Source organism: Talpa occidentalis, unplaced genomic scaffold, assembly GCF_014898055.3.
Source record: "Talpa occidentalis isolate TD23 unplaced genomic scaffold, MPIMG_talOcc4v2.1 talOcc4.6, whole genome shotgun sequence".
NCBI classification, from domain to species: Eukaryota; Metazoa; Chordata; class Mammalia; order Eulipotyphla; family Talpidae; genus Talpa; species Talpa occidentalis.
In genome coordinates this window covers 79,914,027-79,929,233 of record NW_023604972.1, presented here as the reverse complement: position 1 = coordinate 79,929,233, position 15,207 = coordinate 79,914,027, and the positions used below count along the sequence as shown (strand labels likewise).

General features: G+C 39.0%; 1 protein-coding gene across 7 annotated transcripts in view; it reads left to right on the top strand.

Moving 5' to 3' along the window:
- LOC119260262 (cAMP-specific 3',5'-cyclic phosphodiesterase 4D) overlaps nt 1–15,207 on the top strand; it is an 832,289-nt gene that overhangs the window by 616,773 nt on the left and 200,309 nt on the right. For all 7 annotated transcript variants that reach the window (XM_054687942.1, XM_037529220.2, XM_054687944.1 and 4 more), the window contains exon 2: nt 268–459. In XM_054687942.1, coding sequence (XP_054543917.1) covers nt 268–459 — 192 coding nt within the window. The remainder of the gene's footprint in view (nt 1–267; nt 460–15,207) is intronic.

Sequence of the window (15,207 nt, the reverse complement as noted above, 5' to 3'; positions counted from 1 at the left end):
CAAAATGGTTCCTTGTTCACTGAACTTGACTTAGAGAGATCTGCCTTGTACCTGCTTAGTTAACAAAAGTAACTAAGGAAGACAAGAATATGACGATAATGTAGTTTTTATTTCATTTTGCTTTTGTGTATTTTAATATTGTTTTTCAGCATCAGAAATCAGGTTTAAATTTTTCCATTCCTAAACTGAAATTTCCCTTCTCTCAAATATTAACCTGCAAGCATTCATAGCATATTCCTCATGTTATTCCTTCTCCTTTGGTTACAGTTTCGATGTGGACAATGGCACATCTTCGGGACGGAGTCCCTTGGATCCCATGACTAGCCCAGGATCTGGGCTAATTCTCCAAGCAAACTTTGTCCACAGTCAGCGCCGGGAGTCCTTCCTGTATAGATCCGACAGCGACTATGACCTGTCTCCAAAGTCTATGTCCCGGAACTCCTCCATTGCCAGTGATATGTAAGTATAACAGGAGGCAAAGAGCAGATGAGGGTCCTATATAAAATCAAGTAAATTTATCTGTAGGGTTAATCATTTAATAAAAGACCAGTGATTTTTGTTTTTCTGCCTGTCTCTCCTCTAATTTAGAAAGAACAGTGAGTAAAAGATGAATGGTAATCAACTTGAGTATACTGTCACTTGTGACAAGAAGCAATGTTTTTACATAAGCTGGTTAATTGTTTGGATAAATTATATTACCTTTGGAGAAAGAAAATGCACTATCTGGGAAAAGTGAGAATTAAATTTTTAATGGAAATATTTAAACTTAAAATATTAGCTTATCTTCACAGATCTGAGTTTTTAGTTACCCAGTCAAATGGATATTTTTTAATAGTTTGAAAAGCCTAAAATTCAGTTTGAAAGCCCTTATGAAATTAAGAGTATGCAGCATTTTGAATATTTCTCAATTGAAGTACTGTACAGATGTTAGCACCGGTTTGCTAGAACGTTTGGGAGATCTTTGTGGGTTTTGACTAAATTATTTTTTTAATGTAAATGTCTAGAGGCAAGCACAGAAAACAGTAGACAGACTTGAATATCATTTGAAATGTGGTATAATTTGGAAAATAACTCAAAGTGATAAGCATGATTGCAGATTATACCACAGCATTAGCTCATTTTCTCTACACATTCCATTCTTGCATCTACTGTAGTATTCATTAGTTCAGGAGGTTTCTAAATAGGATCTTATTTTCACTTAGTCTCTGTGTCATCATTTGGGTTCACTCTACCGCTGTATAAAATTGGTCCCTACTTTCCTTTTCTGCATCTGGACATTTGTCCACTAAGATTCACCTTCTTATCATGACACCATCTCATAAACTCAGGACAGAGTGCAATTTATCTAATAGTGTTGTTCTTAGTGTCCTATCAGATCAAACTTTTCCAGTAAATCTAAATGGGGCTCTAAAAATACAACTGTGCTTATTAACTCATTTCACAACCTGTAATTGTTGATTGTCATCTTATTAACAGTTGTAGAATAATAATATTTGTGCCATGCTGCCACTAGGAATGAGCAACTAAAATGTAACCATTTTGATTCAAATACTAAATTATTAAATTCTTATTGTTTAGCTAACCCTGTGTGGAACTCTGCAGGAGATACACAGTGACTATAAGATAGTCTCAAATAACTACTAACCCTATGCAATGACAGATCTCAGATCAAATAATTAGTGGAAAAGACAAATCAAATAATTAATGGAAAGGATGCCTTAGTTTGCATCCTGTGTGTGATAAGTAAAAGTATCACATCACCTACTTTTACTTATACACAGGACTATGCCATCCTTCAAAATATATTCAATATACCCCCTTTCCCTCCTTTTTTTGGCAGTGAAACTTCTGCAGTATTATAACTCTCCCCATCATCTCACTCCTCCTCCAAAGATTTACATCTGTTGCTTATATTTCCTTGCCATGTTATGTTGCCTTACTGTCCTGGTATCTATCTCCATTCCATCCACATTGACTTCTGAAAATTTATTTAATTCATGTAGTATTTATTAGTCACCCATAAAGTGCAAGTGATGGCAGTTAGTAGAGGAAGTACAAGATGCATTTTATCTCCTATCTTTCATTGGTGTTGTCTTTTCTCTCCCCTCCTGCTCATATACTTTCCCCTCCACAGACCCTCTTATCATGCCTTAGCATAGTTCCCCAAAGCATTGCCCCTGCCCTCCTGTACTTTGCCTTGAAAAAGTTTTGTGTATAGACTCAACTATCAGCTTTTGTCAGAAAACTTACCACTTAGTATCTCTGGCCCTGCAACCTCATTAATGCCAGATATGTAACACTTAAATGCTTTCTGGTAATTTGTACTTTCTTTCAACTGTAACTCAAGATCATTAATTAATATGTTTATCATTAATCTGAGTTCCAGATCTATGGTACTTAATTGCCCTCGGGAAACTTGCACTATTTTATTCAACTGCTACCTTGCATGTATTAATTAGTGTATGTTTATCATCAGCACACTGTATTAATGCCAACCACTCTTCTTCAAGCCCCAAACAACCTCCTTTTCCCTATGGTCCTATTCTGTGCTATTTTTATCTCACTTTCTCAGGTTCGAAATTCAAGACATTCATTTACTCATTCACACATAGTGAATGCACTTACAGAGAAACTTTGGTGTTTTCAAAGCTCCCAACCTGCAGAGAGGGTGAGGTCCATTTAGACCATTATAATTAAGTGGAAAGAGCTCCCTCCTTGAGGCATTCACAAAGACATGGGAGTAGAGAAGGGAGAAAGAGAGTTTGCCAGCCTGAGAAAACCAGGCTGAAGGAGCAACATCTGCATGATGTGGGACACAAAAAACCATGGCTCAATTAAATAATGACAGCCAGGCTGTTTTCAGTAAGGAGATGTGGAAGGAGAGAAAGGAAATTTGAAAACAATAATAGGACCCAAAAACCACAGATGCATTTAGCTGGGATTTGGTATGATCATATTCTTGTTTTTATTGCATTCTGATTACTCTATTGTTGAATGATTACACAGCGAAGTGACTACAGGAAAGTGGACCTCTGTTTCTTAGAAACAAACCAAAAAAAAAGGCTAAATATGATAGAGGCCACCGTTGAGGGAGTGATGGTGAGATGAGCTTGGTCTAGATATGAGACAAGATGCTCATGCGGTGTTTGTGTGGGGCGGGAAGGGAGGGGCAATCAGTGGGGGAGGAAAATCAGAGAGAATGCTGAAGTTTTGACCCAGAATGAGCAAATGAATGGTGATATTAAAATGAGGAACACAGGCTGGAGAGTGGACAACATAATGGCAGATAATGGGTAATAAATTTGACTTATGTAATGAGGAGAAAACTCTAAGGGAAACAAGACAATAGTTAAAAGGACAAGGACAGAGAGCAGAGGATGAGGAGAAATGACAAGACCTAATTACCTCCTGTAATTACTAGGTTTTGGCTGACAACTGAGTGAAGCCTTTAGTGAGATAATGGAATTAGAACCCCAGTGGGTTGAGGACTGAATTGAAAGTGGCTTTATCAGCAAGTGCAGGCATCTCTTCCAAAGGTTGATAAGTTAAAGGGGGTAGGGGGAGGAGCGAGAACTAAAGCTGCTTGAGGGAGAATTAACTGCAAGGGAAATATTCTTTGAAATTTTTATTTCATGTTTAGGATACTGGAGCTGAGGCAAGGGCATGTTAAATGCTGCTGACAAGCATACAATGATGAGTTCCAGTAAAAGGACTAGCTTGGAAGAGTGGCAGGACGAGTGCTGCATTATTTAGGAAGAGCAACATATCAAAAACCACGCAAAAAGGGGAAATGTAAATTTGGACACAGGATAAAATATTTAGGGAATTCATGACTGAGCTCTACATTTTTGTTCAAGCAGTCAACAAGGAAAGGTGAACAGGGACAAAGGCTTAAAAGGCTACTCTGCAGATGAAAAAAGGTAACAGAATAAGGGTGTGTAGAAAAATGCTGAAAAGCCCCATAGATAACAACTAATCTTGAGCAAATGAATGACCAGTTCATTTCCTTCAGTTCATTAGAGGTCCAACAGCTTTGTTGTAGATGGAGGGTCAGGGTAACTCACAGTGAGTTAATGGACTCTGTTATTTAGTTACATATTCTAGCTTCCAAAATTATAGTGCATTGATTTTTAAATACCAGTTTCTTTTGTACTCTCCAGTCAACTTAGAAAAGATTAGATATATGCATGCATTTCATGAAAAGCCTATAACATTTCATATTTAAATACTACTTTTCTTTCCAAAGCAAACTTACAAAAATGACCTCATTTATCCCTGTACCTATTCATATTTTTTTATCTGATTGGACTCACGTAAGAATTACAAATTTAATCAGACCATGATGTAACTCTATGTTTTGTTGAAAAACAATGTCTTGACATATTCAGTTTTCCTGTTCCCTGTGGATATTTACATTGGAGCAAGGTTTTCTTGGACACTAACTGACTCTTGGAAAGCATTCTTTCCACCGGGAGATTAAATCTCTGAGAGAAGTAAGGTGAAGAATAAAGGATTACTGTTTCAATATTCAATCTGATGCGACACATGTCTTCTAAACCTAAAGGATTATGATGCCTTCTCATTTGATTTCACATGTGACCATGTGTAAATTCCCATTTTTTTATCTTTTATAGTTCATGATTTTTTTTGTTTCCTAGTTCATGCTGGAAGAACTTTCTTTCCTAGTTCATGTCCAGTGTCTCTAATTCAACTGAACTTTACAGAGAATGGTATTGTCAGATATTTTAATCACTTTAAGGTTTTTATATTTATTATTCTAGTTAAGCTTTTCTGTTGAGGAAATCCTTTAAAGATTTCAAATACAAACAATAGCAGTGAAGACTTGTGATTATCTATTTGAATATAATGTTCTAGAAAACCTTTAAATGCTCTTTAAGCTTAAATATAATTTATTTGTTGGGAAAGTTAGGAGGGCAATAATCACTCTTATAGTAAAAGGTGTCATTTTATCTTATAGAAGCAGATACTAGTTAAATAGTTCAGGCTCAAGGAGAAAATGAGACTAGTGGTGGTAATAATAGCAAATCTTGTAACATACATCACCTGTGCATGTCAGCCTAGATTTTCCAAGTATCTTTACATCTGCTATCTCATTTAAAATTTTCTTAAGTGCCATGGATAGGGACATTATTGTGTCACTTTGTAGATGAGATACCCAAGGTCTGAGATCTTAACATTGATTATAAAACAAAACAAACATTTTGATCATGTATAAAGAGAACTTGATTTTGATCATGCCAGTTAAACCAATTGCTGTGAACTGCAGCAGAAAACAGCTGTGGAGCAGAAGTACCTGTTGACCAAAATCATTTGACCAAATAAATTACTTAGTACTATGACAGTTTGTTTTGTTTTTGGTTATATTAGTCAGCGAAGTACTCAGGCAAATGTGCATGTGACTCTTGGAAAACACATCCAGGTCTATAGGCCAGCACCAGCATCTTAAATATGTGCTTATGTAAGACCAAAGAGATGCTGCTGGCAGCTTCTGCTCAGGAGATTGCAAATGTGTTCCCAGAACAATTTATTTCTTAAGGAAAATAAGAAGGAGTAAAATGAATACAGTAATATTAATATTCAAAAGTGTTTTATAACAATAGAAGCAACTAAGTTGCTCAAGTGCTTACATAAAGAAACATGAAAATTACACAGTAGTTGGATAGTTATATAAAAGGTATGTCACCTTTTCCCTCATAAAGTTCTTCAAAATGCATTTAAATATATTTTAAATTTCTGAGTAGAGTTATCTCTTGTTGTACTTCATCTATTATAATAATAAATGCATTTGCAAATACACAGATATAATACACTAGTAATAACCACTGAGGACTCTGACTCCTTTACCCGGTCTGCTGGATCAGAAAACCTACTCAGTGGCCATTCCTGCCCCTACAATTGGCGTAAGTCATCAAGGTGATCCATGCAGACAGGTATGGAGCCCTCCAAAGACCTGGAGGGACTAAGGAGTAACAGACTGTGTGTGCCTGTGACGCTGGAGGCGTCATGGTGGTACGGGAGAGGGACAATGTCCAGAAGCTACAAGACAAGAGGACCTGAGAGGACAAGCCAACAACCCCTGAGGCAGCAAGAATCATCGGCAGAGAGAGGACCACGATTCAGAGCTCACCAGTGCTGATGCAGGGAGAGGCCAACAGACTTGGACTAATGGACTTGGACTGACAATCCCGCCAAAAAGCGGAAGACCTTGCAGGTTGATATGTTTTAGGACCCTGGGGGTAGAACAGTTTCGTTTGTACACCCCAGGAGATGGGAATCTGGGGTGGCCAATAGGCCTTGATGGCCAATAGGCCAATAAGCCTGTGTATGCCCAGCAGCTAGGCGGAGGAGAAAAGCCAACTGAGAAGGCAAAAGCTGGTGCTGATGCTAAGTTTGGGAAGCCATGAGTGGCTGTTATGCACTAATTAAGCTGAGGAAAGCCAGTGAGTCTCGTAAAATCCCCTGTGGGTGATGCCCTGCTTGTTGTCGAGTGAGGGTGAGGAGCTGAGGAACCCGTCCTTGGGGGACGGGTGGGGAACGTGGCTTGGGGTGGAGCCCAAGTGAAGAGGGGACCCGAAAGAGGCCGCATGTAGAGTTTGGATCCCCGACCCATGTGCTTGTGCAGTGGGTTGGCCTGAGTGCAGGGGTCTGCGAGTCGCATTGGTGGCCATGAAGGCCGAGTGTTGGAGCGACTGCAGACAGAAACCCTGAGGGTTGGCGATTACCCCCAACAGAATAGAATCGCCAATCCCAGAGCGAGTGCATCCTGGGGGTGGATGCGGTGTGTAGCTTGTAGCCGAGACTACAGCCAGAGAAGGCCAGGAAGCCTGACGGCTCCTGGTGTGTTATAGTAGATGCCGTGAGTGGTTCTCCTCCCTCGTATGAGCAGTGCCTTAGGCAGCAGATTTGGTGGCTCATGTGCTGGTACCAATAATTGTCTTTTGCCACTAGGTTGGGGCCCTGCCTGGACTTATTTGTGTTCTGTTGTATTTTGTTGTTATATTGTGATGTATTTGCTTTTGTGGGCCATGGCTGCATTGTTTACATTTGCTAAGAAAATTGCATATATATAGATTATATGGCAGAAAACCCTGAGGGGGTGGACTGTAGGGTAAGGAAAAATGTCAGGCTTTTCTGCCCTCCCGACATCAGGATAGATGACGGAACCCTGTGGTCCTGAATGCATGCCTGATGGCGGGCACCTGGAGTAGGGTGTGGGCATAGGTAGATGGGATTCACCTGGGCTGAGACTGGGCTTTTAAAGTCGGTGTCACGGGGACGCCAGCAGAAGCTGAAAGAGAAGCCGAGAAGCAGCAGAATGAACAGAAGAGCAGAGAAGCAGAGAGAATGCCGGAGAGCCCAAAAAGAGTAAAGACTTGCTGGGGGCTGGGAGGCTTGCCAGCCCCCCAGTGCCCCTGCCTGCCGTGTACCTGGTAATCCCAATAAAAGACCTGCAAAAGCCACTGAGGACTCTGAATCCTTCTTTACCCGGTCTGCGGGATCAAAACACCTGCTCAGTGTCCTTCCTGCCCCTACACTCTTCTATTATACATTACTTATTCTTCTTTGGTCTTACTGAGGTATGTCTAAAAATAAAAATAAAAAGATAAGTTGCATTACCAAGGTTCTAGCCCTCACTGGACCTATGTGAAAAGTTCATAGTCCTACCTAGCTAGATTTTAGGCCTTTTTATAGTAACGAGTATCTCTATCCTTTTTAACCTTGATTAGCAATTTGAAAGTCCTCTTCCATTATCTAAACACAGAAAGGCACTATGACCAAATCATTCCTTCTCTAATTTCTGAGTTTTCCAAACTCAGCTCCTCCCCCACTCTATAGTGTGAAAATAATGAGTAGGGCAAGGATTCTCAAAAGCACTGCTGGGAATGTGTATGTGTATAAGGTGTGTTGTAAATTTTCAACAGCTTGAAATTCACCCAGTTTTAACTTTAGATCCTGAATTTTCTTTCTATAAATGTTGTATCTTTATAAAACCATGGTTTTGGAAATTTTCCATGATTAAAAAAAAAAAGCAGTCCACAAAAATCAATGTGGAACCAGAAATTAGGGAGGCAGCACCATATCTTATTCCAAAATGAGAAGTTGTGTAGCACTCAATGGTTGCTAGATTATTGGGACTAAACCTTATTACACCTTATTAAGGATTACTAAATAATTGGAGCTGTTATTTCTTTTAGCCAATGGAATGTTGTAAAAAAAAAATACTGAATACTAAGATCCTAAGGGCACTATGAACTGAGATAGTTTGAAACGTCTGCTGTGGGGTTTTTATCCATGTCCTTAGGACAAATCTCAGTGTGAAAAGAAATTTTGTTAAGAGAAAGATAAATAACTCCAAAGATTCAAAGCAATGAACTTCTTGGTGACCTCTGAAGTAGAGAGTTTATCCTGTCCTTAAATCTGTTAGGATCATCTCAAAATCTTTTTTTAATTATTATTATTTAAAATAATATTATTTGGGTAATTATTTTGGAACCAGGACTCCAGCTGGACTCTTCTCCCATTTCCTACGGCCTGGACTCTATGACTGTTGTGGAGAATGGGTGCAGACACTCCCACTAGCCATTAGATACCAGGACGTCTGCTGGCAGAATATTCTAAGATCATTGGCTACTAGTATGCCTTTTTGTTACCATTTTTCATCATTTTAAAAAATTCCATTTCTTTAGTCACTTACGAATGAATTAAACATGCTGCCTTAGGAATCTGAAACATCAGCTAAATACACATTTTATATTTCTATCTGCATACCAAAAATCATAAAGAGGAATTCCCAGTACTCTGAAATCTTGAATGATCATGTTTGTGATGCCAGAGAATAAAATAATTGATTTTAATACATTACTAAAGCAAGATGGTGCCAACATGTTTTGGTATCATTTTAATGTTTTTCAATCTTTTTTTTTTTTTTTTAAGATTTATTTATTTATTTATTTATTTATTTATTTATTTATTTATTTATTTATTTATTTATTTATACAAGCACTGGGTACAGTCAGAAGCGCAGGAGGGTGAGAGAATTCACCGGAGCCAGAGTGGGTTGCAGAGCAGGCAGAAGGACTGAAGTATACTGCTGAGGGGAGCAGCGGGCGGCAGGAGAGGTCTGCGCGCCATGCAGGACCCAGGGAGCAGCCGGGGATCGAACTGGCGCCGCAGAGGCTGCGGGCAGCTTTGCAACCCAGCGCTCAACCGCTGCGCCACCGGGGAGGCCCTGTTTTCCAATCTTTTAAATTAGCAATTAAGTTATATGTGCTAATAGCCCTTGACTATAACTGTCAAAGTAATAGATTTATCTTGAGATCTTAGGAGATATGGTGAGAGAAATAGTCATCATAAAGAGTTCTTAAAGTGTTGGGAAGAAGAAATGAAAATTGGCCAGTTATATTATTCCTATGAAAAAGCTACTACAGTTCTACTAATTCTTTTTTTTTTAATATTTCTTTTTTGCATAGAAGAACTGGGGTGTAGGTCAGAGGTGGGGGGTGAGAGCTTTCATCAAAGGCATAGTGGGAAGCAGAATAGGCAGATCTACTAAAATACACTGCTGAGGGGAGCAGCAAGTGAGACAGAAGAAGTCTGCTGCGACATGTGAGTTAGCTCCCTGGCCAGGGATCCAACTCAAACCTTATCAGTGATAGCACTGAGACTTAACCCTAGGCTACCATGAAGGCTCCCATTCTATCAAATCTTTAGGGGTATATGTACTATTTTGAATATGGAATGGAATATGGAATCCATTGGAATTTGGAATGGAATATGGAAAATGGAATATGAATCCATTTCTTTGACTGGATTCCCTTTATCAAATTTGCCCTCAGTGTTTAGATTCTAGTTTTAATTGTGAAAAAAGAAAAAAAAACTGAGAAAAATAGTCCCTTGCATCTTGCTGAGTTCCCATACTTAATAGAAAAAAGCAGTGTGAACGGGAACTGTCTAAGCTTGTGAGATTTTGATTATGCAGCTATGTTTTCACCTCAAACATAATACTATACAAAGAATAACATTGACTTTTATTGAAACATGGAAGCAGCTCGATAATGAAAGTGATTATCACAATTCTATGAGACATCAGATCCCTACTGAAGAGCAAGCTTGAACTGCCCTTGGTCAAGGAAGAACTGGTCTCTTCATTATGTACCGAGAACAGAATGTCTAAGAGTTTTATATGTAAAATTAACTAGTTAGCTGACAAATTAGGAAAATTTGAAAATCATCTTCAAAAAAAAAAAAAAAAATAGCTTGCAGTGGCCTGGATGGCACTGAGATCCTTGTGGCCCTAGATGAGTGATCCAAGTTGAATATTATTTTCTCTTTCTGCCTCTTGAATCATAAGGGGTAAATGACCATTAATAAAGAGGTTTTAGTTCAATCAATTGTGGATACTGTGCCTAGTGGTTCTCACTTGCTTTTTTATCTCAACCCTCTTTCTTCCTTGTACTATAGAAGATTAAAATCAAAACCATGCTCCAATGTATTATAAAATAAAAATTTCCAAACTTTAGGTATTGATAGTGCACAATGGAAGTGGAATAGATAGTGACAAGCTAGGAGAAAAGTAAGAAAGTTAACTTAAAAAGGGGGTTACCACTGGGCCTCCCCGGTGGCGCAGTGGTTGAGCGCTGGGTTGCGAAGCTGCCTGCAGCCTCCGCAGTGCCGGTTCGATCCCAGGCTGCTCCCCGGCCACTGGAAGAGGGTCCCACATGGCGCGCAGACCTCTCCTGCCGCCCGCTGCTCCCCTCAGCAGTGTACTTCGGCCCCTCTGCCTGCTCTGCTCCCCGCTCTGACTCTGGTGAATTCTCTCACCCTCCTGCACTTCTGACTGTACCCAGTGCTTGTATAAATAAATAAATAAATCTTTAAAAAAAAAAAAGGGGGGGGTTACCAGTTGGTGCTTTCTACCACATCTAAATAAAGGAAGGCATTAATTGCCTGGCACTTTCAAATACCTTTACTTATATATTACCTATTGCATGCTGGGGTGTTGTTTTGAAGACTCTATCCATGAAAAGACAAAATTTTTATCTGGATCATGCATTCCTGTTTCTTTTTAAATTCTAGATAGAAAGGGAGACTTACCCAGTCATATCAAGATTCATTAATCTGTTTTCAATTACACATCAATCACTATTTATTTTGCTTGTCAGTCTTTGATCCTTTGTGAATTGTTCTAAGTGTCTTCTGTACTGTTTTTAAGCCATAAAAGGAAAAATAATCACATTGCTTGACCAGTCATGTGGTAAGTTATACTAGGAAGTACTAGTAAATCATCCTCGATAAATTCCTGCAATATGAAGCATTTAAAGGTGTGCTCTTACAAGTGTGGAGAATGAAAACCTTCAGCAGGCCCATGATTTTTCCTCAGAAAAAAATAGTTTAGGACTGTTCAACACTGGGATTTGCTCTCAGATTCCTGGCATTATATTATTTGATTCAGGTGAAATTCACTGAGGAAACATTCCCCAATTTTTCCATGCACCTGTTACAGTTTCTCTTGGATTTTGTGTTAGTTTTCCTTAATTGTTTTGAGACTTCAGGGGTTTTCCCCACCTTGGGAGAAGAAACTTTTGCTGTCACTGAGTGCTTCGAGGTAAACATATGCAAGCCAGTCCATTCCTACAGACCTCTCATTGGAAGTAGCTAAGTTAAATGCAGAAAGAGAAGAACAACCACTTCCATCTCTGTAAATGGGGAGGCAATTCAGTGGATGACATTGCATCCTCATAACTGTTATGAATGTCCCTTTCAGTTCATTGCTTCATCTCCAGGGAGAATAGGCTGCACAGGGTGCAGCGGCTCAGGAGCCATTCCCCTTTGGGACTTAGAACTTCAAACTGAATTTGTTCTGTCCACCAGGACCAGTTTTTTTGTTTGTTTGTTTGTTTGTTTGTTTTGTTTTGTTTTCTAAAGATTTATTTATTTGTTTGTTTGCTTATTTATTTATTTATTTATTTATGCAAGCACTGGGTACAGTCAGAAGCGCAGGAGGGTGAGAGAATTCACCAGAGCCAGAGCCGGGAGCAGAGCAGGCAGAAGGACCGAAGTACACTGCTGAGGGGAGCAGCGGGCGGCAGGAGAGGTCTGCACGCCATGTGGGATCCTTCTCCGGTGGCCCGGGAGCATCCGGGGATCGAACCGGCGTTGCGGAGGCTGTGGGCAGCTTTGCAACCCAGAGCTCAACGGCTGCGCCAGCACTGGTTTTATTGTTTTCTTTCTTTTCTTTTTCTTTTTTTTTTTTTGGCTAGAAAAATCAGAATAGGACATTTTAATCTTTATGTTATGTAAATGTCCCTGTGGTGATTTTTTTTTCAAAGTGCAATTAGAAGTCAATCTTTCATCTGATCTTGATGCTTTCAAGTATAAATTCATTTTGATGGTACCTAAAAAGAGGATGGTTGGCATAAAGAACTTTATACTAGAAACTTTTTTGTTTGCTTGTTTTTGTCTTTTCATGTACATTCTTTATCTTGAATACATTGAATTCACATACTCCAACTACTAGAGAGATTAGGCAAGATTTCTGACATGTTTCACTCTTCGTTGTTTTTCATTGTTTACTTGTTTTGAGTTTGTTGAAAAGTATCCCAGCTTGTACTACTTGCCCAAGATTTAAATCTGATGTTTCCCAGACAGTCAGTTTGTCTATTATCCTGTGCTCCAAACAGGGGCAGTTTGGAAGTGATGAAAGTTTGTCATCAATTCAAGTTTGTCATCAAGTTCAGGACATTCACAAGGTCCACCATGTTTCCTAACTTGGGGGTCAACTTCAGTAGACCTTTAGGAGAGTGAAGTGCATACCTTTGGTGTTTTGACAGGTTTTTGGTACGTAGACAGGAATTTGCTCTCAGTATTGTCTGGCATCTGTCAGTCTTTGTAGTTGATGTACAGTTTGCTGTTCATGTGGGAAGCAATTCAGCCTAATAGCTGATCCTCAAAACAATTATATCAAAAAACTAGGAAACATATCATTAGCTCAGTCTTAGAAATTAAAAATTCAGCTCAAAAAAGTTTTGTCTTGAGCACACATGTTCCCCTATCAATGTTCTTTGCTGCTAAGTTTAAAAAAGTAAATGATTTTTTTTTACAGTTATATAAAATGTTTTCTTCCCTTAGAAAACATGTAATTGAAGTTTTGCAAAGGTTGTTCAAGAGCTGTACTGGCCAATACAGTATCCATTAGCCACATGTAACTTCCTTAATTTAAATTGATTAAAGTTAAATGAAAGTAAAATTCAGTTCCTCAGTTGCACTAGCCACATATCTCCAATGCTAAGTCGCCACATGTGGCTAATGTGTAGTATATTGGACAGTGGTTCTATCACTGCAGAAATTTCTGTTGGAAAGTGCTGTTCTGCAATCTAGATATGTATTTTTATGTGGCTTCAGTATGATCTAAATCCATGTGAGTGTGCAGGAAGCAACACGGTGTGGTACAAATGAAGCAGTGTTTTAAAGCCTGGATTGAAATCCAGCTTCACTGCACATTTCCATGCCTTGGGATTTCATGACTGAGTGACTTCAAAAAACACCTAGGAGCCTGACCTAGGATTACTAACTGCTTACTTTGCCAGTAAAGAGCATTAACAAGAAATTTCCCATGAATATACACTATCACTTTATATATAAAAGGCACTTCACTTTAATAAAAGAAAAAAGGGCATAATCTCAAAAATAAAGGAATTTTTTCCAAAGAAAAATGCTTAGCCTTTTACAGACTTCAGGCCGTGGCCCATGTTTGTTCTCACTGTGACAAGGACCAATGAACATTCTATTGTGCCAGCACCAGATCTCAGCCTGGCATTTAGAAACCACTGAACTCTGCCTCTTACCAACAGCATGACCGCCAATGAATTACTTAAATTCTCAGTCTAGTCCTTGTCTCAGAATGGGGATATGAGCATCCATCTACTGCACAGTTTTCAGAATTATTTCTGTATGTCGCTGGAGTGCAGTGCCAAGCACACAGTAGGGATGCATAAAGCATGTGATCCTTGCTCATCTCTATTTCCTTTTAATCAAAACAATCTCATTACCAGTGAAGGTCTTAAAAGCTGCTGCACTAAGATACCCATAAATCTTTTCCCCAGGAACCTAGGCTGGAGCAAAATCAAGCTGGCAGGGCCACTGACGTTAAGAAAAGTCCTGTCAAATAAGATAAACTGAAAGAAGAGCCTGTTCCTAGAACACAAAGTGAGGGCACATGTGAAAGCTTGCTGTGTTCTCAGCCCTTTCCCCAGTCCCTCTTCCTTCTCCATAGAAGTCAGTACTCAGAGGCACTGACAATAATTTGTGACATTAACACTCCTGAAACGATCCATCTGTTTATTGGCTTTTACTTTCATTAGCTTAGGATGTCATCAAACCTGAAGTTTTTAAATTTTCTGCAAGTTTTATTGATTTACCACTCTTTTGCATACCTATAATTTTGGGAGTACAACTTCACTCCTGCAGATGTGTACATGTCTTACTCATCCTCCACCAGTCTCATGCCAAGACCCTATCACTTTCTTTTATCTACCCCTTCTCCCCCTCTGGCCATCCCCACTGGTAACCACTATATTTTTCATAGTTTAAGAATTATTATTATTATTATTATTATCATTATCATTATTATTATTATTTTGCCAATTTGTTTTCTTTGGTTATTTATATTCCACAAATGAGTGAGACCATTGATAACTGTCTTTCGATTTTTTACTTACTTCACTTGACATAATCACCTCAAGATCCATGCCTTTATCCCTAAAGGCACTACTTCATCTGTTGTAATCACTGAGTATAACTCCACTGAGTACACATTCCATAATTTCTTTACCCATTTGTCACTGGGCACTTAGGTTGGTTCCATGACTTAGCTATTGCAAATAATGCCGCTATGAGCATGAGAGTGCATAAATCCTTTCACATTTGCGTTTTGTTTCTGTATATTCCACATGAGTGAAATCACTATTTATCTTCCTCCTTTTTAGCATAATCCCCTCTAGTTCTATCCATGTTGTTTCAGTGCCAACATTTCATCCTTTTTTAGAGCCAAGTAGTATTCTGTTATTTGTTTATATATACCGCATTATTTGTATATATACACCACCTTCTCAAGCTACCACTCACACTTGTGAGAATGGCCCATATCAAAAGGACCAGAAAACAGCAAGTGTCTAGGATGTGGAGAAA